Raw genomic sequence first — 24,117 nt, forward strand, 5'->3', positions numbered from 1 at the left:
CGTTTATAGTACGTTCACGGTATAAGGCTATTATATCTTTGGTATAAGGCATGTAGTCGTGCAAATATAACAGTAATAAGCTAAATCAAAGACAACGTGCTTGTTTTATCCAAGTTAAAAGGTTCATACAAACCGATTACTTGTACAAAAATTATGTACAAATCATATAAGATCAAAAGAATATTTTTATCTTTAATAACAAAATATATTTTTGGTGAAAAACAAGACACTTAGATGAAGCTGTTTAAGTCCAAGAGGTCGTACGTTGTTCTTTTTCTTCCATTAAACTCTCGAGTCACATTCTTAAAGATATATTTATCAACTTGATATAATATATTATCCCTAAACTGGTCCGCCGTTCCATCTATAGCTTCGCACCGAGAGTGTAGCGATAAGTGAACACAACAGGGGTCCAGTTCATATTATCCCTAGAAATTATCTTTTATCTTTTAATTCTCTTCAAACATTTATATCTATATGTCCGAAAGAATGTTTCTTTCTTAAAAAAAATATTCGATATTCGTAAAAGCTGGGGAAAATGTTTCATTCAAAGGTCGAAATTTGATAAGCTTAAGTCCTAACGTTCAATAAAAAATTATTTTTATTAATAAATTTTATCTAATTAAAATTATACATATATACAAATCCCTTGTACATGTAGATTCAACAGATTTCCGATTCCCACTGTGATCGTGGATCTACGTCCTCGGGCAACATATCATATTTCCAAAGAAAGTCGCCGCGATTATCATTACCCTAAAATTATCTGTAAGAATTTTGATTAGTACATATGTCTCATCTGGAAGTCATTATACCCTACTGTGCAAAGTGTTTTACAGTTAACTACGAAAACATTGATTGTTCGGCAACTTGCAGAACAAGCAGACGTTTGTCACTCTATTCACGTGCATTTTGTGCACGTACTCCAATCGCCTGTATATTTTACAAATGGTTAAACAAATATTTCAGCAATTTACCAAATCTTCAAACTGATATATAATTATTAGAAAATTATATTAATTAGGCGGGAAAATAAGTGTCGTTATTTGATAATCTGACTTTTGGAATTTACTATTCACACTGAAGTAATGTGAAATACATATGGTAAGTTGTTATTATAAGTAGTGTTACAGATAGGTTAGTCTGATAACATACAGTGTATGCAAATACGCCTGTATTCGTCACTTGCGATTTTTCGCTACATATTTTCTTTCAAAACCACATTTTTCAAATAATTTTTGCGGGATACTTGTCGGATTTTAATCAACTTGGTACCCTAGAAAGAAAATTGTTGCATCATGTATGCACACGTTCATTTGTTTATTTGGTAAGTCTGATATAAACCTACGTTTTGTTTCTTGTCAGGAAACTTGCTTCATATAGTAACTAAATAGAAGACATTCTTAGATTTTAAAAAACCAATAAAATCACAAATTCTTGCTGACTGCATTGTCGTCCCTCCTTTCAAAATGAATTTTCAATAACTTATGACCGTTTCAGTAAAGGTCAACGAAGGTTGATACTGGGATACTGGAACCACCCGATCTAACTCACTTTTCCACGATTTTTATTAAACAATATATTAAATGAAATCTGATTTTTTGGCATAGAATAATAAAAAAAATTGAAAAATAATTTTAAGAGGGCCATCTAACCATCACAAACACTTATCATCAGCGCTTAATGTAATGAGATTTTTTTTTACATTTATATGTTTTTGTTCACAATTCAGTTGTCATAAAGTATGTCCAGATATAATTATGTTAATTTATCAAAATTGTCACAAAACGAATTTAACCTTTGTGAAGCGAAGTTGTCGGTACATAATTTCGCAAAGGTTTATCCTATGTCACCAAATAAACGCTGTTTACACCAGGGGCGGATCCCAGGTTCGAAGAAAGTGGATACGTAAATATCTGTTTGTCCAGTAATTGTAAAATATCACGGAGTGAATTTTTCTACAAATAAATGCAAAAATATGATATTTTTTCGATCACCCCGCACCTGAATTGGCCACTCTCTACTATATTTACTTCCCATTTTCCCGAACTAGTATTAATATATAGCAATGTAAAACTTTGGCCTTAATCTGGGTGTTGGCAGTTTTTTTAAACTGTTTAGGGAGAGGCGAAAGATAACAAAAGGATATTCAAACTCATAAAATCGAAAACAAGCTGACAACGCCATGGCAAAAAACAAACTGACAACGCCATGGCAAAAAACAAACTGACAACGCCATGGCAAAAAACAAACTGACAACGCCATGGCAAAAAACAAACTGACAACGCCATGGCAAAAAACGAAAGACGACGGAAAGGCAAATAACAGTACACAAAGCACAACATAGAAAACTAAGACTAGGAAAAACGAACCCCATCAAAAGCTGCGGGTGATCTCAGGTGCCCCGGAAGGGTAAGCAGATCCTGCTCCATATGTTGCACCTGTCTGTTACTTAAACAGAAAACATTTTCGAAACAAATGTTTCTGGTCATACATTGTATAAAAAATATCTTCATTAAATTTACAGGAATCCAAAAATTTCAGAAACAATATGTTGCATGTGTCAAACTTTGACTTGTCAGTTTACAGAGGCACCTTTGTAAAGCTATCATCTTATATTCATTGAGATTAAGTCTTAAAATTTTCGTTTCAAATTTTATTAAATTGTCTATTTTTACCACTAGTGAAATGTACATCAATGGGCGTTTTCTATTGTTTGATTTTATTTATGTTATGAAGAGAGGGATTATTTCTACTTTTATGTTTACTGTCACATTTGTCAAGAAATGCCCATTGGCTCCATTCAAAAAAGATACATGTAGTATGTGGTCAAAAGATCATCCTTTGAAAAATTCTTTATTGTGTATAGTCCGGCTCGATCCACAAGACATAAATATCAATGATATAAGACATATGAACGGAATGTATATAAGATGTAAATTTACTTATAATTGACATCTAAGTATCATATCCAACGGAAGCCATTTTTTAAATAAACTTCAAAAAGATCAAATGATGTTTTGGAAAAATACTCCCGATAGAATTTTAAATTTGTCCCATGTTATCTAAACAGTTTCTCCATTTCGTTTATAAAGCTGTTTTCCCTTACCGACAGTCGAACACAAAATATCCAAAATCGGAAAAGTCAGTTCGGATCATTTGACTGGTAAAACATTGAAATGTCTGACAAATTTTGCTACTGTCTGACATAAGCGAGCGAATTTTTCAATAGAATTATACGATTAGACAAACGAAAACTGTATTTTTTACTGACACATTTCAAACAGTGTCAATCCAAGTGTTCCATAAGACAAATTTTATTCAAGTCTTTACCCATCACGTTAAAATATCATAAAATATTGAATGTTTATCGTTCTTGGCGTTATAAGAAAAATTATGTTATAAATACAAAAATCAATATGAATGTTTTCATTCATATACATTTATGTAACAGTTGTTACAATAAGTCGTGGAACTGCTTCACTCGGTATGTAAAACTACAGCAATACTATTAATAATATACCTCGCAAAGTTAATTTTCTCTAGCATGAATTATAAACTGCAACGTCTATTAGAAGCAACTCCTAAACATATAATTCCACGACTTTGGACCTTTTCAAACCAGACAGACGGTAGCGTAATCGATTTGAAACTCCAATCCTGCAAACATCCAGCCGATACACATCACTGCATCTAATCATTTCTACTTTCATTATGATGTGCAGTTCGATAATTTAATTACGCATGGTTGATAATGTTTTTACATGTCTCATATGGTTCGGTGATGTCTACAATCAATATGATGATAGTCTGTTATTATTTTGAATTCTTTATTGATTGTTATACTTTCTCGTTTTAAAGTCACATTGAAGGACAGGTAATCGTTATTACAGGTAAGACGTATGTTTGTCAAATCGCCGGTATCTTATGTAATAAACAGGTCATGGCGGGCGTCTGGTTAAACAAGTCCTTGAGCCAGCAATTTTAAAGATTTTTGATCGTACTTATTTAAAAAAGTTCAACCGTCAACAAAGTTTCTTTGTTTACTTGCGTGTACACACGCAGTTCGTAAATGGAAGTAAAAAATCCCGTTTCAGTTTTGTCGCCGAGATGCCTTTTCAGAATAATCCTATGTCAAAAATATTCTGCGCCAGAAGGATACAAAACTTCTCTAGTTGCAAACTTCGAATTTGGGTTACATCTGACTGCGTTGAAATCGTGTATATTCAAAGCAGAGTAATTTTCTATATATAGTCCCATCATGACTAATCTATGGTCGGTGGAGTATAAAGTCTTAGAGCATAGGAACTACTGGACTGAAAATACTTGACATTTTTTCATACTGTGTGATGCCATTTCGAATTTGTAAATTATAATACCGTATTTAAGCAGTAAATATTTGTTCTATCTATACCTATTGCTCATGATATATATACCCATACCTACCTAGCCTTACCCTACTTTTTTAGAGGTAGGAAAGTAGGGTTTTTTTGGGGTTTTTTTTTTTGCCTGATGGAAAATTAACTATCTGTCACAGGCGATTGTTGTTCGTCATTTTGGCCATCTCATTTAGTGTATACAGATCTGTTTCCCACCTCTTCTACATTTTCCGGAAAGGCAAGATTGAGATGTCCCGCTACAGGTGTATTTTAGAATAAAACATGTGCCAGCATTATCTAGAACAGTTTTTCATAAAAGGTCATATTTTTTGTTGATTGATGGGCCAGTTAAGGTTTATTTGAATTTTAGAGTGCATTTTAATGTTAATTGCATTTATTTTACATTCAGTGTGTAATCTACATAGCAATTCATGTATAAATCCTGTTTACAAGCACCTTAAATACAAATATGCATTTATAATATAGATATATACGAAGCGATACTAGAATGTCTTCTCTGGACAAGTGCGTTATAACTTTATCTTTTGACAACAATCAAAATTATTTACCTTCCAATGCTTCAATTATCACATGTTTACTGATTTTTTTTTCTAAAGAATTTTGGACTGAAGTTTGTCGATAGGGAATTTCAATCAGTTTGTTCTGCTTTTAGCAAAAACTTCCATTGAAACCTTTTGATGAATGACTATTCCATCAACAGAGGTCAAAAGGAAATCTTTCCTAAAGTTGACATTGTGTGGATTTAGTTTATTTCTTTATATGTCCCTGCTGGTTAAACAGTTCCTCAAGTTTTATAGCATTTATACATAAGTGTATTTTTTTTTCTCTTCGACCGTTCTTGATGAAGTTGAATCCAGAAAAACACTTCGGACAAAACAAATTTATGAAATATTGCTTTCTTTTTGATGGATTTTAAGGCATGATTTGTATGCCTTTTTTTTAACGGATTCCGATTATCGGATGTAAAATCAAAACAAGACCATGCGGCATGATTTATAACATACATTGACGACAATTACATAAATTTGCATTTTAGTTCCAGTTGATTGTTGTTCTTATTTTGGGACATGTTTTCGTAAGGGAGCTACCATTTGATTTTTGGGGGGGGGGGGGGGGGGGGGGGGGGCTAGGGTGAAAAATTTTGTCCTGCATTTTTTTAGTTGTAATCTCTGTCCAGCCTTTTTATTTTTCACTCTATTTGGTCCTGCCTTTTTTTGTTAGTTTATCCTGCCTTTTTTTTTGCCAAGTTGCTCAACCTGCCTTTTTTTTTACTCAAAACTCCTGTCCTGCCTTTTTTTCAAATCCCCTCCTCCCCCGATAAAAATCAAATGGTAGCTCCCTAAGTTATTAAATTGAGTGAATAATTATATTATTTGTAATACACCTATAATATCAATCCCAAATCTTTTAAAAAGTCCAATATCATGTCAAATCTTGTGATTTTAATAGACAACGCTGTCATCCTGCGGCTAAAATCAAAGGTTTTTGTATTACATAAAACTGTAGACAAACAATTACCTTCAATGCATATGCATAATACACTACTACCGTGTTTAGAACAAGGTAAGTCAAAAATCTATAATTGCACTACTAGTATACGTATTTTATGGACATTTAAATCCCAAATACCGTGACAGGTTTTTAAAGTCAACCTACCATTCAAATTTAAATTTCTTAATGTTTTTCGTAGGTTAGACTACTCAGTGTATTGGGAGAAGCTAGCGGAACGGATATTTTCATTGCTTATCAATGGAGCATAACCAAGAGGTACGTCCGAATAGTGTTTAGTGAGACCCACATTCCTGTTTTGATTGGTAAATACTGATTCATTCATACATAAACTATTGTACTGATTTATTTATTGAGAGATTTAACACTACTGTGTATTGTATAGCGTGGGTGACACATTTGCATTTACTTTGATAGAGGACCGGTGCATATATTTTCGTGACAGTAGTAGCCTGGATTTATTATGTGAAGCTGCAATTATAGGATACCAGACTGCAGTATAACCCTTTCGGAATAATAACGTCAAGCGCAAATCAATTCAAATAAGGAACCTTGGAGTACATATATGCAAATTATCTAGTGGATTAAATCAAAGATTTTTACTACTAAAAAGGAAATGAGTACTCAATTGGATAACTTAAGGTAACAAAACTAAACTTTTTGAGATAAAGCGATAAGAGAACGAGTTTATTTAATCTTTAGGCTTACACGTAAACATTTAAACTTCATTAAATTGGTTGTTTATGTAAACGATTCGATAGTCTGTAGCGATCTTTTTAGTGAAAGTTTCGTTTGTTTTTGGTTATGTAATGAAATCCATTTAAATAGAGAAATCCAAAATCGTTGATTTTCCAATATGGGGTTTGTTCCTCTTTACTGCTTAATAGGGACACTGCTTCTTGCAGTCCCTTCCGAATCTTTCAGCATGAACGGTCAGAAAAACTCTTATACCAGATTCCCAAAATGGAATGCATGTGTCAATGCTTCCATCACTTTCGAATTCAAAACGGATCAAGCTGATTCTCTTCTCATGTATACTGACGACAAAGGCGACAACGTAACAAATAATTTCTTTATGGTCGTATTAGAAGGAGGTAGTGTGGTACTAACGTACAAGATTGATGATAAGATGGACGGTAGCATCAATATCAAGCTCGGACCTGGTATGAACGACAATCGCTGGCATACTGTGAAAGTTCAGAGGAACCGTCTAGAGACTATTCTGACTGTGGATAAGAATTCAGATAGTAGGATATCTTTAGACGAAGATATCCATTTTGCTCACATCCCGGAAAACAACGATGTATTCTTTGGTGGTCTTCCGCAGGATCATTTCCGAACGAAGCTGAGATACTTGGCATTGCCATCGGTCATGTTTAAAAACGTTCTCCGAGGTGAGATCCGAAATGTTATTTATTACAATTGCACCTGCAAGCCTGTGCGAGGAGAGATGCTCACAAGCCAAAATGTGGATAATCGTCGACCAGAAGCTTGTGAGGCCAGAAACCCGTGTGGTGAGGCTCTGTGTGTTAGCTCTGACAGAGGGTCACAGTGTAAAGTGGTAGATAACGGATGCGGAAGTGGTAAGTACTATTTTATGGTTTGACGATGTCGGAGTCGAAGCAACCAATATCGTCGCTCGACAAACAAGAAGTTCATTTTTTTTTCTTTGTTTGCAATATAGATAATGTGTGTTGCTTTAGGATAATGCTGATAACAAAACTGCAGGCATACTCCATATTTATTTTTATATAGCCAATTAACTACGTGGTTAGTAACGTTTCTTGATTGTTCATGCGATTTATCTCTCCGGTTTTCAGCAGCTTATTTTTTTTTTTTTTTTTTTTTTTTTTTTTGGAAAAGTTGCTGACATACAGTTCTTTGTATTGGTCTAAACAAATGCACTATTCAAAATTTTCGCTTAGATGAAAAAAAATATTTTGCACAGTAAATTTATATCCCATGCATTGGGGCTATTATATACCAAAACAGGATATTATAACCCAATTGGGTGACTTGACTCCAATCTGTTAATATCAAATTAACTACTTGTTAAAAAAATTAAAGAATTTAGTTACGAACTTGTTACACAAATAGACAAAAAGTTTTGACAGCTCTTTGAAAAGCTAGAATAGTTCGTTAGGAACAGTAAATTTAGCCTTTTGTGGCGCCATAAATGCGGGTGCTTTATTCAGGGGATATTATCTGAGGGATATTTACGTAAGAAGTTTGGATGTGTTGTGAACCCTGTATTTTATAATATATACACAATTTTATTCCTATTAAAGTGTTTTATATAAGCCATCAACAAGTTACTGATATGATACACAATTTTCTTTCTAGAAGTCGTATACAATTTTTGTGCTATTGACTCGGTTCCAACATCATTAACGTCTTAACTGCCAACAGAAAACATTTAATATGTTTGGTTAACTTCCCATTATATACATGTTATTATTTAATAGTAGATAAAATTAATCAAATAAATGTGAAATGCTAAATTTTCACACGTATACATAATCTATTCTGTCAAAACAAACACCAACCGTCCTTTTTTAAAACAATAGCTTTTGATACTTACAGCATGATGTCATTAAATGTATTTGGTTTTAAGTAATTGCATATATCATGCTTATCCTAAAATGAGGTCTAACTCTTGAAAGACCTCCCCCCCCCCCCCCCCCCCCCCCCCCCCCTTTATAATTTAGCATTAGCAATAATATCATGATATGATTTAGAAAAACCTATTGTGCTAACGCCCTCAGCTGTATATCTAATACCCCTGTTTGTTTTTGTTAGTTATTGAAAGTTATAATTTTGCATTTACAATAATAGCATGGTATATAGTCATTTCAGATAAACCCAATCCATCAGAAAAACGCCTTCAGGTTTATATCTAATATTTTCATTTCGTAGAACTTATCATGTAAATGAAAACAAATGTTTCATTTATATAGGAAGTATCACGATGAACCGCATTTTTTGCCTATTTTCTGCTTTGAAAATTCTATTAATACGATAATAACCATACCGGTATCGAGGGATGTTCCGGCAGTCAGAGCGCCATACAACACCATCGGAGACATCCTGGCTACGGGCCTGATAACACATAAATAGTAATATTAAAATTATGATTTTAAGGAAAAGCATTTAAAGATGAGAAAGAAAAAAAACTTTCCATGGCAAACCTGGGAACAGTATATCTAATCGTCTACAAATAGGTAGTGTCAAGTCCCGTCAATATATATGTCCTTAAGTCTAATATCAGAAAATACAAAAAAAAATATTATGTACTCAATTTTGAGTCCATTTGAAAATTCAATTTTAATGCTTGCATAGAATGGAACTGAAAAATCATGCACGTTAGCCATCGCAAGCTTACCCGTAATATGAATGAAATATCTTCTACTGGACGTCAGGTCATAAATCAATCATTCATATATACAATCTAGACCTTTAAACGTTTAATCCTTATCTTCGAATTTTCTAGTAATGGCAGGTACTCACTACTGCGAGGAGAAAAGGCTGTCGTATTACAGTGTTCAGTGAAAATATAAGAATTTAATATCGAATAAGAATGTGTCCATAGTACACAGATTCCCCACTCGCACTATCATTTTCTATGTTCAGTAGACGGTGAAATTGGGGTCAAAACTCTAATTTGACCTGAAGCGGGACAGACGGCCGAACGGACGGCCGAACGAATGGAAGAACGAACGAACGGACGGACGGACGCACAGACCGAAAAACATAATGCCCCTCTACTATCGTAGGTGGGGCATAAAAAAAATCCACTAGTATTTTTTTTTCATGTACAAACATACCTCCAGTTGTCTAGAAGGATTACTTCAGCAAGGAAGTCATAACCATGATAAAGGAGAATAAATTACTATTAATGAGTAGCCTTTTGCATATCATGTATACTTTTTTAAATTATGTGGGTTTTTGGGTTTTTTTTTATCTCTTAAATTGAAAAGAAAATTTCGATTTGTTGACATTATGTTTGTATGCTACATGTATATCGATTAAATAACTTTCTGTCGTGTAAGACTCTCGACTTCTTAGCTGAATGCTTATTTGAAGTATGTGTCCCATATTGGCTGAAAAGATATATATACAAGTCTAAGTTGAAAAAAAACGTTCAAACCTATGATTGCGTTGGATAAAAACCGCAATTTTTATACATGTGCATACAAAACAAATTTCTTGGTAGAGGGGTCTAAATACAGCACAAACAACATTTTCCCAAAGACCAAAAAAGTGAAAAATTATATTGTAACAAAACGCATTTGACTAGCAGGTCGAACAACGGATGTTCTTAAACCCTGCTGACTGCCATTGGCGATTGCCAAATAAACGGATCACCAGATGTAACAAAATGGATCTTAACTATTAATTTAATACCAAACAGAAAACAATAAACTTGCGGAAAAGATTGTATACCGCAAACAAAAGGTGTAAAAATTAGTACTCCATATCCGGATTTCGACAATTAATGTCTCTTCAGTGATGTTAGGAATCGAAACAGTATTTGGAAGGCCATATAATTTACCTCAATTTAGGATAGACTCTTGAATTTTGAAGAGTCGAAATAGGATGAACGGATCATATAGACCCGAAGGCAAATATAATACAAGTCCAAACGAAAGAAAATAAACAAGTCTTAATTGAAAAAAACGTTCAAACCTATGATTGGGTTGGATAAAAACCGCAATTTTTAATCCCGATTTGTATGTTTGTTTCAAAACTTTTGCTGGGGGATAAAAATCAACGAAAATCCTTGGGAAAAAATCTCTTGCAAAATTGTTAAACTACCGATAATGTATGGCTCTCACCAAACAACAAAAACATGAAAGAAATGCTAAACTCCATCTAACTGAGGGCAGAGGTCTCATAACTTTTCAAGTGTTCATTTATTATCAATAGAAATGTTATTTCTTTGTTTTCTTTGGTGTTTATTCTTTGTCACAAACAACCATGTGTTAATAAGACAATAAAAAACTGTTTTTATTTTTTAATATCATTTGATCATGAACTCATTGCATATGAATTTTCACATATTTTTTTTTTACAATTTCCGGCACTCGATAATAAGTGTACGCGTCAGATAACATTTACAATTAGGCACATTTTATTTTGATTATTAAAAGTTCATATAAACATATTTTTCGATCTATTAAAACCGCAGACATAATTTGTAAGCTAAATTTTTCGGTTCAGAGATTGTGTTTAATAGACATGATTCAGACTTGTGTAGGTTTTACATATAATACATGTACCTTTTTACACATGTACATGTAGGTGCAGTTCGAAATGACAACACATGATTGCAGTCTATACGTGTACATAAAGACTGATAGACGTGCACATTTAGGTCGCGAGATATCGACAAATATTTAGTTGTTATCGAAAAAATTGATAAGAAAGATATATACTAGTAGCCTTAACCAAAACCAAAACCAAACTTCTGTCAAAAATAAAGATTAATACATGTATGATGTTCTTATATGTAAATAATGAATTGAGAAAGATTGTATTAAAATAGAGATTAATGCGGTGCCTACATGTACTGAATAGAAAAGAATGACAAAATAGATAAAGAATGCGGAAATGAATACCCCTCCCCACAAGCAGTTGTCTCTGAAATTTTAAGGTATAGATGATTTTTTTTTCAGAAACTAGTGCCTGTGCCCTCCCTCCCCCCTTTTTTTTTCCCAAATTCTGACCCTCATAAGTAAAGCTATATACATGCATTGTCTTTCAAATTTTGTTTTTCGCTGCAAAATTTTAAAAAAGAAAAACTTTTACAAATACAGTTGTGTTCAACAGTTCTATGTTAGCATGTATAGTGTAGACCTTGATAGAACGACATTCTGGTATTTAGAATAGATGCAAAGTAGTTGAAAATATTTCAAGTTTGATTTTGTTTCTTTTTTATTCCATATTCGGATTTTGTTGCAAAACAAAATGAAGGGAAGGTCTCAGAATTATAAGTCTTCAAGTTCATTTTTCATTTACTAAAACTTTTTCAGTTCGTTGTGACAGTTGAACATGTCAACCTGCGATGTGTATCAACATAAATACATTATATTTCCATGTTTTATGTATAATTAATGAAGTGTCGAACTGTCACACCTGTTAAATATCTACCTACCTGTAAAATTATCTTTACAAATATTAGGATCAACATAGATTTAGTTTTAAAGGCAAAGGAAGGTCTTTACTTACTGGATATTAAGTCTGACAAGTGGATTTAGAATTAGTAGCGTCTTAACACTGCCCATCTTGTTTATAATGAATATATACAGTTTTTTAAGAACAATGTGTCAATGTTGTTTTTCGTATATTGTGTTTTATATAGCAATCACAACACAGCTCCTTTTTTTCATTAATTTATAGAAGATCTTTGTTTTTTTTCTATTTTGGTCTGAACATTATCAAACAAAAGAAGTTTTACGAGAGAAAAAAATCACAGTCGTAACAAATTGCAAATTCCTATCTAAAATTGATGAATCAACAACATTGTTTTTTTCTAAATTATGCATTAAAACAGCCTCATCGTTTGAACAAGTCATGCTTATCGAAATTATAAGTAGTAAAAGTAGATCTAAACTTTATATTGCAGTTAAACCTACTGAAGCATATTACCAACAGAGATACGTTGTTATTTATCTGGTATGAAATTTTGTCCTAAGTCTTATATTAGATCAACGGGTGTAAAACTTTCCCTAAAGTCTGTTATATAAGATCAACAGGTTACAAAAAGGTGGGATTAACGAGTGCTATCATTTTAATTTAAACCTGTTTTAACAAATTTTTAACCATGGTCTTTTGTGGATAAATGTATTTAAAGAGGCGTATTCTGAGATTGCCTCCTCTTCATTTTTCCTCAAAATACTGGATCCGCATATATCTTGAAAAAATATAACGTTCCCTAACATTCAACAATAAAGACCAGCCTCTATCCTTTTGAATACGTCAAATTGTGTCCTTTAATTTGAAAAGTGACAAACAAGAAAAAAAAGATTAAAAAAACTTTTACATTTTTAAATGAGACTTTTCTACGGTACCCTTCAGTCCCGAATATGCATGTTATATTTGCCACTGGACGTAAATCAATCCTTCTGTCCCTACTCCACAATTAAAATGACTCAAGACTTTCTTTCCATTCACATTTATGCACTCGTCTTTGTGTATGAATATTCTATAACGTTATTACCTGCGTCTTTTGATGAGGTTATATATGAACCATGTTAATATCATTAACACTATCGTGATGTAGTAGATAATTCTATCATAATGACTGGCTCATCATCTTTCTGTTACTTGGTATGCACCAACATGGTGCCAAATGTACCATGTAACATTGTATTGTATTTAACCCCTTACCATCTACATGCTTTTACTTTATTACATAAAGAAATAGACATAACAGACATGAAAGAAGCGTTGACTACATGACTACATTGTAATTGGGTCTTTCATGTCATAATTTTCACATTTCATTATCTAATTTTCAATATAGATATAAGAAGATGTGGTATGAGTGCCAATGAGACAACTCTCTATCCAAGTCAAAATTTATAAAAGTAAACCATTATAGGTCAAAGTACGGTCTTCAACACGGAGCCTTGGCTCACATCGAACAGCAACCTATAAAGGGCCCCAAAAATTACTAGTGTAAAATTATTCAAACGGGAAAACCAACGGTCTAATCTATATAAAAAACGAGAAACGAGAAACACTTATGAACCACATCAACAAACGACAACTACTGAACATCAGATTCCTATATGTTTTAGGAATAAATCCATGTAAACATGCATATATTAGATAATATGATATAACTAATATAAATAAAAGCGGGTTTTTTTTCCCCAAAAAGACCCTGTGTAACTGAGCAGGACCTGCTCACAAGGCATTCATGGGGAATATTTCCAGGAAAAACCATTTTCAGGGAAATAGCTTTTAAAGAGGACGAGAACGTTACATCAGGAAAGAAAAGGTTGATGTCATGGAGGATAAAAGGGTATATTGTCGGGTGTGTGGATGGATATAGAGATAAATGGACTCAATTTATCGTTGAGTTGAAAATACATCACGTGAATGGAATAAGCACTTGTTTAGATAAAAGTTAGTCTGCAAGGATTGCTTAGTGACTTAAACATCAACCTAATGGTCAAAAAGTCTGTTAGGGTTATTGACGGTCAAAATCTCTACTTCCGTATCTCAGTATGTTTGTGGAATGTTATGTAAAATTGAGAATGGAAACGGGGAATGCGCCAAAGAGACAACAACACGACCAAAAGAGCGGAAAACAGTCCAAGGCAACCAATGGGTCTTCAACACAGCGAGAAAATCCCTCACCCGGAGGCGGGCTTCAGCTGGCCCCGAAACAATAATGTATACTAGTTCAGCTAAAGGACGTCACACTAAATTACGAAACATATAGATGAACCAAAATTTAAAAACATACAAGACTTACAAAGGCCAGAGGTTTCTGACTTGGGAGAGGCGCAAAAATAATCCGGGGTTAAACATATTTTTGTGAAATCTCAACCCTCCCTCTATACATCTAGCCAATGTGGAGTAAACAAACACACAGCAATACGCACAGTAAAATTCAGTTCAAAAGAAGTCCGAATCAGATGTTAGACTAGGTAACAGAAGAAACTAAGCAAAATGACAATAATCAGCATAAATTAACAAAGGACTTCTAGCAGTTACTGACATGCCAGCTCCAGACCTCAATTAAACTGATTGAAAGATTATGTCTTCATCTTATGAAAATCAAGCACAATCCCTCCCGTTAGGGGTTTAGTATCATACCATCATAAAATATACGAGAAGAACAAAACCCGTATCATGCCAACAACTGGTTTTAGAAAAAAAAATGTGTTTATTTCCGATGCAAAGACCATATGAGTGAATCAATATCAATTCCAAAAAATGCCATCTTTAATGACCTGACAACAGTATCGTAACTATGTCACTTCTTGATAAGTCTGTTTAAAGGTTTGGTATAGCTTTTGAGGTGCAAAAATACCAAATTTATAAATCCTCGTCATATAAATATATAACTTTGAAAGGCTTAGTGGATCATGACAAAACCCTAGAATAAGATAGAATTTATCTTCAATCTAAATGTTATGTAAAATCATTTATCGTGCAATCAGACAACCATTGTATACAAATAACAGGTATTCAAATAAATTTTTGCCCAATTTTTACTTGAAACTTGAAACCTGTATTTCTCAAAGATCCCCCACTGCCGTATTTGAATACAAACAAATAAAATGCACATAACAAATTATAATGCATGGAGTGTCGAATACAATTCATGTAAAAGAATGACATAATTTTATATGACTTACAAAAGTGCAATAATAAAGTATACATGTAATATACAAATAAAGTCTCCTGTTATCCTGCTTTTATGTAGAGCGAACGGAAGAGTAAAAAAATTACAGTTTACGCCCCAGTTCATTTTGGTGTCCTCTTTACGGTCCGCGTTTAAGCCATGTCGATTTCTATAGAAAAACATCTTGTTTCGTCCAGGGGCTCTTTTCACAAGAAATCTTACGACAAAAATAGATCGTAAGTTATACTGAAATGTTCATGACTTACGAGTATTTTTTCTCGTAAGATTTTTTTGTGAAATGAGTCGCTGTTTCTCAAGCTCGTACAAATATATTTCTTTTTTTTTTTTCTCACAAAGTACATATATTGTATATACAAGAGAACTAGAGATGTTAGGACAAGAAGGTTGATTAATTGATTGTTGGCACACACATAGGATTTGCCGCGGCGAGAAGTAATTCATAAAAGAAATGGAACCATTTCGAAGCCCACATATATATATATGATAGAATGTATCCATCCAGACGGAGAGCGAATATAAGTACATTCATCTTCGATGGTTTGCCTCGTTGCCAAAGCTACAGATATTTATTTCCTGCATGCAGAAATCTTCATTGCTATAATGTTTTGTTTCAAATACAATTAGTATCCATCACAGTACGAACTTGTACTCTTGCATCTGTTTATCAACCTATTTCAGAGACTAGAACATAATATGAAAAAGAAAAAATGAAAAAAAAAATACAATTGAAAACTCTTTGTAAAAATCCTATCAAAACTAATTAAAAATAAGAAATTTCCCTATTAAATTGCTTGTGTTTTGTCTCGACATTAAAAGGCTTGCGAATCACCACAAATTGACTAAAACCAAATTTAAGGATTTTAGTTGGGACGTTTGGGGAAAACTCTGGATCGAAATTGGTAGAAATAAAAATGTAAAAATAAAGTTGATTGGTTGATATCAACATTGCTGTTTCCTAAATGTCAATTTAGGGAGTCGATCCCAATTGGCACCGTTATAGATCGGCGCCCATACGAACTACTAGTAAGCTAAATGCGTTGTTTCGCACTAAACATGTCAAATTGAATTTCAGTTTATTTTTTGAAATAGAAAAATGCACCCAAAATCTGATGTGGAAAATTTCATCTTGATTCTTGATAATGTTTCGGTGCTATGTTATACATTAACCTTGTCTGAAAACAGTTTTAAGTAGACCATTGTGTCTTTGGCACCAACTCCACTGTTTACCTTGATGTTAGATCTACATGTATACTATCATATCTTTTCTTTTCCATTAGTTTTAACGATCATTGATTTTGTTCAGTGATTAACGTAGCACGCCAAGTCATCACATATTATGATGTACAAAGTAAATACTTAAATCTTTGAAGATTTCTGTGCTTATGATTTATTCTTATATTCAATCTTCTGAATATTCAATAAAACAGAAGACATAATCTAACACATACGTTTTTGTATCGTATGGATTTTTATATATTTTTCTCAAATATTTGTAAAAAAATATATACTGAAATTATAAACCAAATTTCAAAGTACAAGTCGCTCACTATCTTGCATAAGTAAAGGATGATGATGATGATGACGATGATGATGGATGGCTACTTAACGTCCAGCGGCAAATTAATATGCATATTCAGGACGAGAAAATGTTAATGTAATATGAATATTTATTAGGCAAAGGACATGATGGGTTAGCGCCAATGAGATAGCAACTTACTGACAGAAATAACCGAAAAATATTTATAATGCAAAATGGAGCCTTAAAGAATAAACAAATAGAGGCGAAAGATACCAAAGTTGACATTCACTCATAAGTCAAAAATAAATTAACAACGCCATGGCTAAAAAAGAAAAGGACCAACAGACAAACAACAGTACACAAAACACAACATAGAAAACTAAAGACTGAGCAACACGAACCCCACCAAAAACTGGGGGTGATTTCATGTGCTGCGGAAGGGTAAGCAAATCCTACTCCACATGTGGCAGCCGTCGTGTATATACAATATTTCCAATTCTAATTCATTCAGAGTTCTTAAAATCTGTGGATAAATGGAACTAAACCTACCAGAGATCTGCATGAAATCAACGCCAAATTCTTCAAATAATATGCATGCATATTAAAGATCTGTGCCAAGAACTCGCAGTAAAGATGTGAAATAATCAACACATTTTGAAATCGTTTTAATCGCTTTCTAAAAGATTTCAATGTAGTAAAAAGTAAATACCGATAAGTAGTGAGAAGATCAAGCTGTACTTTCTTGTTCACACATCTTACTTTCACATGTTTGTTGTTTCTTGCACGTGTAGTACTAAACATCCTACGAGAAACAAGATATACCATTCTCATGCATCGTTACTCTGATTGATTGATTGTTGTTGTTTAACGCCACTTCCAGCACTGTTGTGCTATTTCGCGGCGGATATTTTTTTATTGGTGGATGAAGCCGGAGTACCCGGAGAGAACTACCGATATAGTTGATGAACTAAAGCCACCGATGCACATGCAGCAGTACAGCTTAACTACATAAATGGGCACTAGCTTCATAGAATTTGACAGTTGGCTAATTTGATAGGTGTTGCTTTGAATTCTGTGTTACAGACATTGTTATAAAAGTAAATGTACTAAAAGTGAGCAATAAAAAACTATAGATCAGGGTCATGACCATAGAAATAAATTTGATGAACAGATTCTTTATATAGTCATTTTTTATATGACAGTTGATAATCTTTCATCATTTGAAACATTAGTAATATTTATTTCATCGTCAGCATTAAAAAAATCAAGAAACGAACGTAGCTCCATTGTCCTTATGAATAATTAAAAAAGATCAGTTACAAAATTTAAGATCAAGACGTTAAGGTAGATTAAGCGTTTTGTAAATCTGGCTAGACATGCAAGAATGATATGTACACTAGCTAAATGTATCGATATGTAAGATTTATATCAAATCAATAAATTTTGTCATTTTAGAATTTCAGTCGTAATGATTCATACTTTTGAATTTGATTTTCTGTGGAATGTTATGAAATAGAATAACAATAACTATATATAGCTTCATGACTATTACATCTTTTCTGTAAGTTGAACTAAACCTGAAGCCTGGTTTATGTATACAAACTTACTTACATAAAAAAATAGGTAGAGTGAAAACTTTTGAGTAGCCATCAGCAGAAAACAATGTAAAAATTGGGACGGACGTTTGGACAAAAATATTGTTTTCAATATATATGTCCAGACCTATCGTCGTTGATTATTTAACAAAAGAAATATAAATTGCCAAGGACGAAAAAAAAATTAAAAAAATGTACATGCACTTACAAAAGACACTTGTTTTTCTTACTTGTAAAGTGTAACAATTACTTGTGTGTATTGTATGATGAAAGCATTTCTTGTTTATCTTCTTTTTTATTGCAATTTTCCCAAGTGAACCATTTATTCCGTCTCAGTGTTAAATGAAAGGAAAGAACATATAAACATTGGTTAAAGCAAACCAAGTATGTACGATGGGAAGAATTTATGTTATAGTTGAGAAAAGTTGGTCCGGAGCGTACACTGTAGGGTTGAACCTTTCCAATAAGACGATATATGGTTTTCCTGTTGTTCGTAATTGATATTTCGGATCGATAACAAATCTGGATAATATACAAACTTGTTTTCATTCTTTCCTTCAGAAAGCGTGGCAGCATACAATCTAGGCATAGATAGCTGTGTCGTCTGACGGGCATTTTTGGGACACACTAGGGCCGAAGCAAAACAGACTACAATGTGAACTTTTAGAACAAGGTTAACACTAAGTCTTCAAGTCTTGATTTATCTCAAGTATATAGGAAATGATATTTATCTAAGGTTTGAGAATTATCCTCATTTTTGAAATTCGACAACGAGTTATGAATTCGCACAAAGTTATTGGTCAAGTTAAAGCAAAACCAATCCAATTCGTAATCCAAGTGTAAAAAATTAAATTGACATTTTATGTAAACAATATGCATATAACAAGTGGCACATTATCTACCGTGACGTATTATGATCTGATAATATATAAGCAATATTACTCTATTGTGGGTTTTCATTATTAATCATAGGCGGACCCCCTCTTAGGGCAGTCAGTGGACCCCTCCCCCCTTATGAAAATTTCTGGATCTGCCACTGTTAATTAGCTACAACCCGACATGAAACTTTGTTTCAAACATTAAAAAGCTTCACAGACGTATCATTGTAACCTTGTTTTTTTTTTGTTTTTTTTTCAGCGACTTTTGACAAATTTCCCTCAGTTTTCTCACGAAAACTTGAGTCTGTTTCCTTACACAGCATCAACATCACTCACAGTGCATTGGTGATTATGAACCCAACTATTCTCTTTACCTTTGACCTTTGACGACATTCTTGCGGCTAATAATTAATAATATCTTGATTTATTTTAAGTATAGGAAACAAAATGAGGACTTTATCCGAGATTGTTATTTCCTACGCATATTTTCCTTTAGTGAGAGGTTGAAATGATAAACCACTGAAATATTTGCCACTGTACATAGAAAAATGTCAATAGGTGCGATCTAGAAATATTTAAAGAGGTTGCGTGGAAAGTTCTCTTGTCTGACAAAGGGTTCCCGTCAAATTTTTGCCGATTTTTACGTAATTAAAAAAAAATCGAAAGAAATGGATGTTTCAATCCCCTCAAAACACTCCCCTTAATTCCTGGATCCGTCAGGGCACAATTACTTTAACACTCCTAATCCTCCATTATTTCAAGACCAATTGCTTAATTCAATTACGGAAGTTTAATTTTGACTATACTTCCTTGATTCTAATGATAATAGGATTGAGTGAGATATGTTCTGTATAGTTTCTTTCTTCGGAAATAAGTCGGTTGACTTTGTTTTAGGGTATATAAATCTTGCAATTAACCGATTACATAGTCCTTGTCTACATGTCTTTCGAGTGAAAATTGAGATACATCTTTTGCTGACAGTGCAAGAAAAAAATATTATGTACGATTTAATTGCAAACTAATGACAGACACTTGGCAGCATCTTGCTATAGACGCAAACATTTTTTTTATTGGTATTTACTTCACATACCTATCTGCACAGCTATCAAGTACAGACTGATCAACACGAATTACGAGGGAGGTACAAGAAAAAAAACCCATTTTATTCTGAAATTCCTAACCTTTTTCACGCATATTAGTGAAATACATTTGACTGGCGTATGTATACAATATAATTTTACATAAAAACCTGATTTTGCGCCAAAACTATAAACTTTCTCGTATTGAGATGTGTCGAGTCTAATTGTATCTTGTGCAGATAGATATAATGCATTAAAACTGATCTTTTCATTTCTATTGAACTAACTTATACCTTTGGGATTAGCTGTATCTAAGCTAGCTTGCTGGAATAAATAAGGATAGCTACGTACTTAGTATATGAAAATTTTAAACCTAATTCTTCCGTCAGACGTCAGACGGTTGATATCTCTCCCAGTATGTGCAAAACCGTGTTTTTACTTAGCTGTAAAAGTTTGAAATATTTAACCTGTATCTCCCGATCCACCTAAAATATAAAATAACAGATAATTACTTCAAATTATTGCATTGTTATTATACTTTACATTCGCAGTAAGGGAGCTACCATTTGATTTTTATGGGGGGGGGGGGGGGGGGGCTAGGATGAAATTTAAAAAAAAAGCAGAACAGAAGTTTTGAGCAACTTGGCAAAAAAAAAGGCAGGATGACAATTTATGTAAAAAAAGTCGGGATAAACTATTAAAAAAAAGGCAGGACCGAATAGAGAAAAAAATAAAAAGGCAGGACAGAGATTACAGCTAAAAAAAAATGCAGGACACAATTTTTCATCCTAGCCCCCCCCCCCCCCCCCACCCCCCACCCCACCCCATAAAAATCAAATGGTAGCTCCCTAAATAATTTCGGATAAAACAATCGAGTTAGGAAATTATTAGTTTACATTGTATCCATGGACTACAGATATACATGTAGTCCTTTTATCATTGTTGATATATAATTCACTATTAAATCAAATGAAGTCTTCAAAGAAGGATATATTAACCTTTCCAGAGCACATGCATGCATGAGATCCCCAGGATTTGATGGGGTTTGTGTTGTTAAGTCTTCAGTTTTCTATGTTTCGTCTTTTGGTCGTTTCCGTTTTTGGTCAAGGCGTTGTCATTTTGTTTTCAACTATCTTCTTCCGCCTCTCTTAATTTTCCGTATAATCACTTGCTTCACGTTATACTTCAAAGCATGTTTCTATTTCTGATTTATATTGTCGGGAGCAAAATGATCAAAAGCATGTCTGAGTGTAATTTCTCAGCACTCGACTGGAATTACAGCCTGATTACCCTTGTTAATTACAAAGTTACATGGAATTTACATGTTTTTTGTTAATTAGGATTGAATGTTAAAAAATCGATGAACTGCACATAGACATACATGACATATAAATACGGTATGTACGCTTGTCAATTACTACATTTCAACGAAGCAGATCATCAAACACATCTTGCGATTGTAATGATTAGCAACAACAAATTGTTTGCCGTTAAGAAAATGTTACTGGTAATTTATGTTCTTCAAATTCCGATAAAAACATGTTCAAAATGATTCACAAAGCATGTTTTAACTACTGATTTGTCGCAAACCCAAGATTATGGTTTCGTTCTTTTTTTTATTATTTTGAGGGGAAATCTAGTTCTTTCTTATAAAATTGTTGTTGGAACAATTGCATGCAGACAAAACAAAATGTAATAAATAAAGCAAGACAAAGGTTGAAAACGAACGCGGGAAAAGTTTTGTTGATAAGGTTCTCCGCCTTCATAGCTCAAACTTGCGCCACATTCTATATATATGCGCCTGTCCCAAGTCAGAAGCCTGTAGTTCAGTGGTTGTCGTTGGTTCAATCATGTCTATCATATTTGTTTTTCGTTAATTGTTTTGTTATAAATCAGACCGTTAGTTTTCTAAATTGAATTGTTTCATATTTTTCATGTCGGGGCCTTTTATAGCCGACTATACGGTAATTGAGACAACTGTCCACCAAAGGTCAAATAAAGTGAATGTAAGCAATTATAGCTATGGGCAATATATATACAGTTGCCTATAGCTATAATTGCTTACATTCACTTTATTTGAACTTTGGTGGACACTTGTCTCATTAGCAATCATACCTCATCTCCTTATTTTTATATTTCTATTTAGTTTAAAAGTTTTGGTTACAGGTGATTGCCACATGTACTCTTGGTGGCTTTTTTGTGTGTTTTGTTATTGTGTCGGGATAATGTCTAATTGACACATACACTTACATATGTACAAAAGGAAGATGGGCGAATGAAACAACTATCCACCAAAGACCAAAGGGCAGAGAGGGATGTGAACAACTTCATGTAACCGTGCAGCCGTAAAAATTAGCAAAACCAAATAGAGGCCCAAATGATGATAAAATATTAAATACTGCAAAAGAGAAAACCAACTACTTTTTAAGTAGAATATTAATAAGAGAATTATAAAATTGGAAATATTAGCAACATAAAACGCAAAAAAAACCCACCAAAATAACCGAACGGGTTAGTTATCTTTATGAGAATGTTTGTTTCAGACAAAATTATTGTTCGAATGCATGTTGTTTATAGTAATAGTCAATAGAGAATAATTTGTATTAGTTAAAAACTTCTAAAACACTGAAAGACATGTAGAAAGAAATAAAAGGGATCTCCCATTCCACGTAATCCGTCATTTGCCAACATTATCCTTGAGTTTTCAATTATTTAAGAAGTTACCATAAAAGTTACTACCCATTACCATTCATTTTAGTCTGCAATACAATTGAAGATGAGAAACATAAAAAAGTCAAGATAAATTGTCCAAAAGATTGTAATGACTTGAAAGAAAATCATGATAATGCAAAACTGAAATATATTCTCTGCTTTTCAACACGAAAACAGAAAACATAGGTTCGTTTATGACACAGTCGTTATTACTCAGGATAGGGGACTCGTATTTGATTGATTGATTGGTGTTTAACGCCACTTTCAACACTGGTGCTATTTCGTGGCAGTCAGTTTTTATTATTGGAGGAGGCCGAAGAGAACCACCAATCTTCGGTATGAAACCTGACAATCCTAGTCAATTAAGATTGGAGTCGAGTGCACCTACCGCGTGCGGGATTCGAACTCACAACCTCAGTGGTGACTGGCTAGTGATACAGTAGTTCGACTACTTAGACCACTCGGCCACCGAGGCCCCGAATCGTAATTGAATTATAAACTACCGGTATATCATATATAATTATAGATGCTTTCTTCTTGTTATTTTTTCCACTAATAAATGAATTGTAGTCCTTTTGATATTAACATCATTTGAAAAGTCAAAACGTTTAGTCTTGTTAAGATTGAAGTTATTTTCATAAATTGATATATCTGAATAGCAGTGTATAATATTAAAATAAGAAGATGTGGTATGATTGCCAATGAGACATATCTCCACCAGAGACCAAATGACATTGAAGTTAACAACTATAGATCACCGTACGGTATTTAACAATGAGTGAAACCCATACCGCATAGTCAGCATTAAAAGGCCCCGAAATGACAATTGTAAAACAATTCAAAAGAGAAAACTAACGGCCTGATTTATGTTAACATGGTTAACTGAAAAACAGAACAGTATTTAATAAGAGCTGTTCAGATCAAAATTACTGTTTCAGTTCAAAATTAATTCACTAGTGTACATGTTTGTTCTTCTACGTTTTGTTGACTTTGTCATTAACCATATTAGTTGATTTATTAGACAGTTAGGTTTTGAATAAATT

The 24,117-nt window shown here is 33.3% G+C and overlaps 1 protein-coding gene across 8 annotated transcripts in view; it reads left to right on the forward strand.

Moving 5' to 3' along the window:
- Window positions 1-889: 889 nt before the first annotated feature.
- The window catches only part of LOC127717737 (uncharacterized), a 98,296-nt gene continuing 75,068 nt past the window's right edge, over window positions 890-24,117 (forward strand). For 7 of the 8 annotated variants that reach the window (XM_052223507.1, XM_052223512.1, XM_052223509.1 and 4 more), the window contains exons 1-2: window positions 3,774-3,893; window positions 6,091-7,492. In XM_052223507.1, the coding sequence (XP_052079467.1) occupies window positions 6,766-7,492 (727 nt within the window). In that variant the 5' untranslated portion in view covers window positions 3,774-3,893; window positions 6,091-6,765. Of the gene's footprint in view, window positions 1,105-3,773; window positions 3,894-6,090; window positions 7,493-24,117 lie in introns of those variants that run through there. The other variant, XM_052223508.1, reaches the window with a different exon arrangement.

Source organism: Mytilus californianus, unplaced genomic scaffold (assembly GCF_021869535.1).
Source record: "Mytilus californianus isolate M0D057914Y unplaced genomic scaffold, xbMytCali1.0.p SCAF_10, whole genome shotgun sequence".
NCBI classification, from domain to species: domain Eukaryota; kingdom Metazoa; phylum Mollusca; class Bivalvia; order Mytilida; family Mytilidae; genus Mytilus; species Mytilus californianus.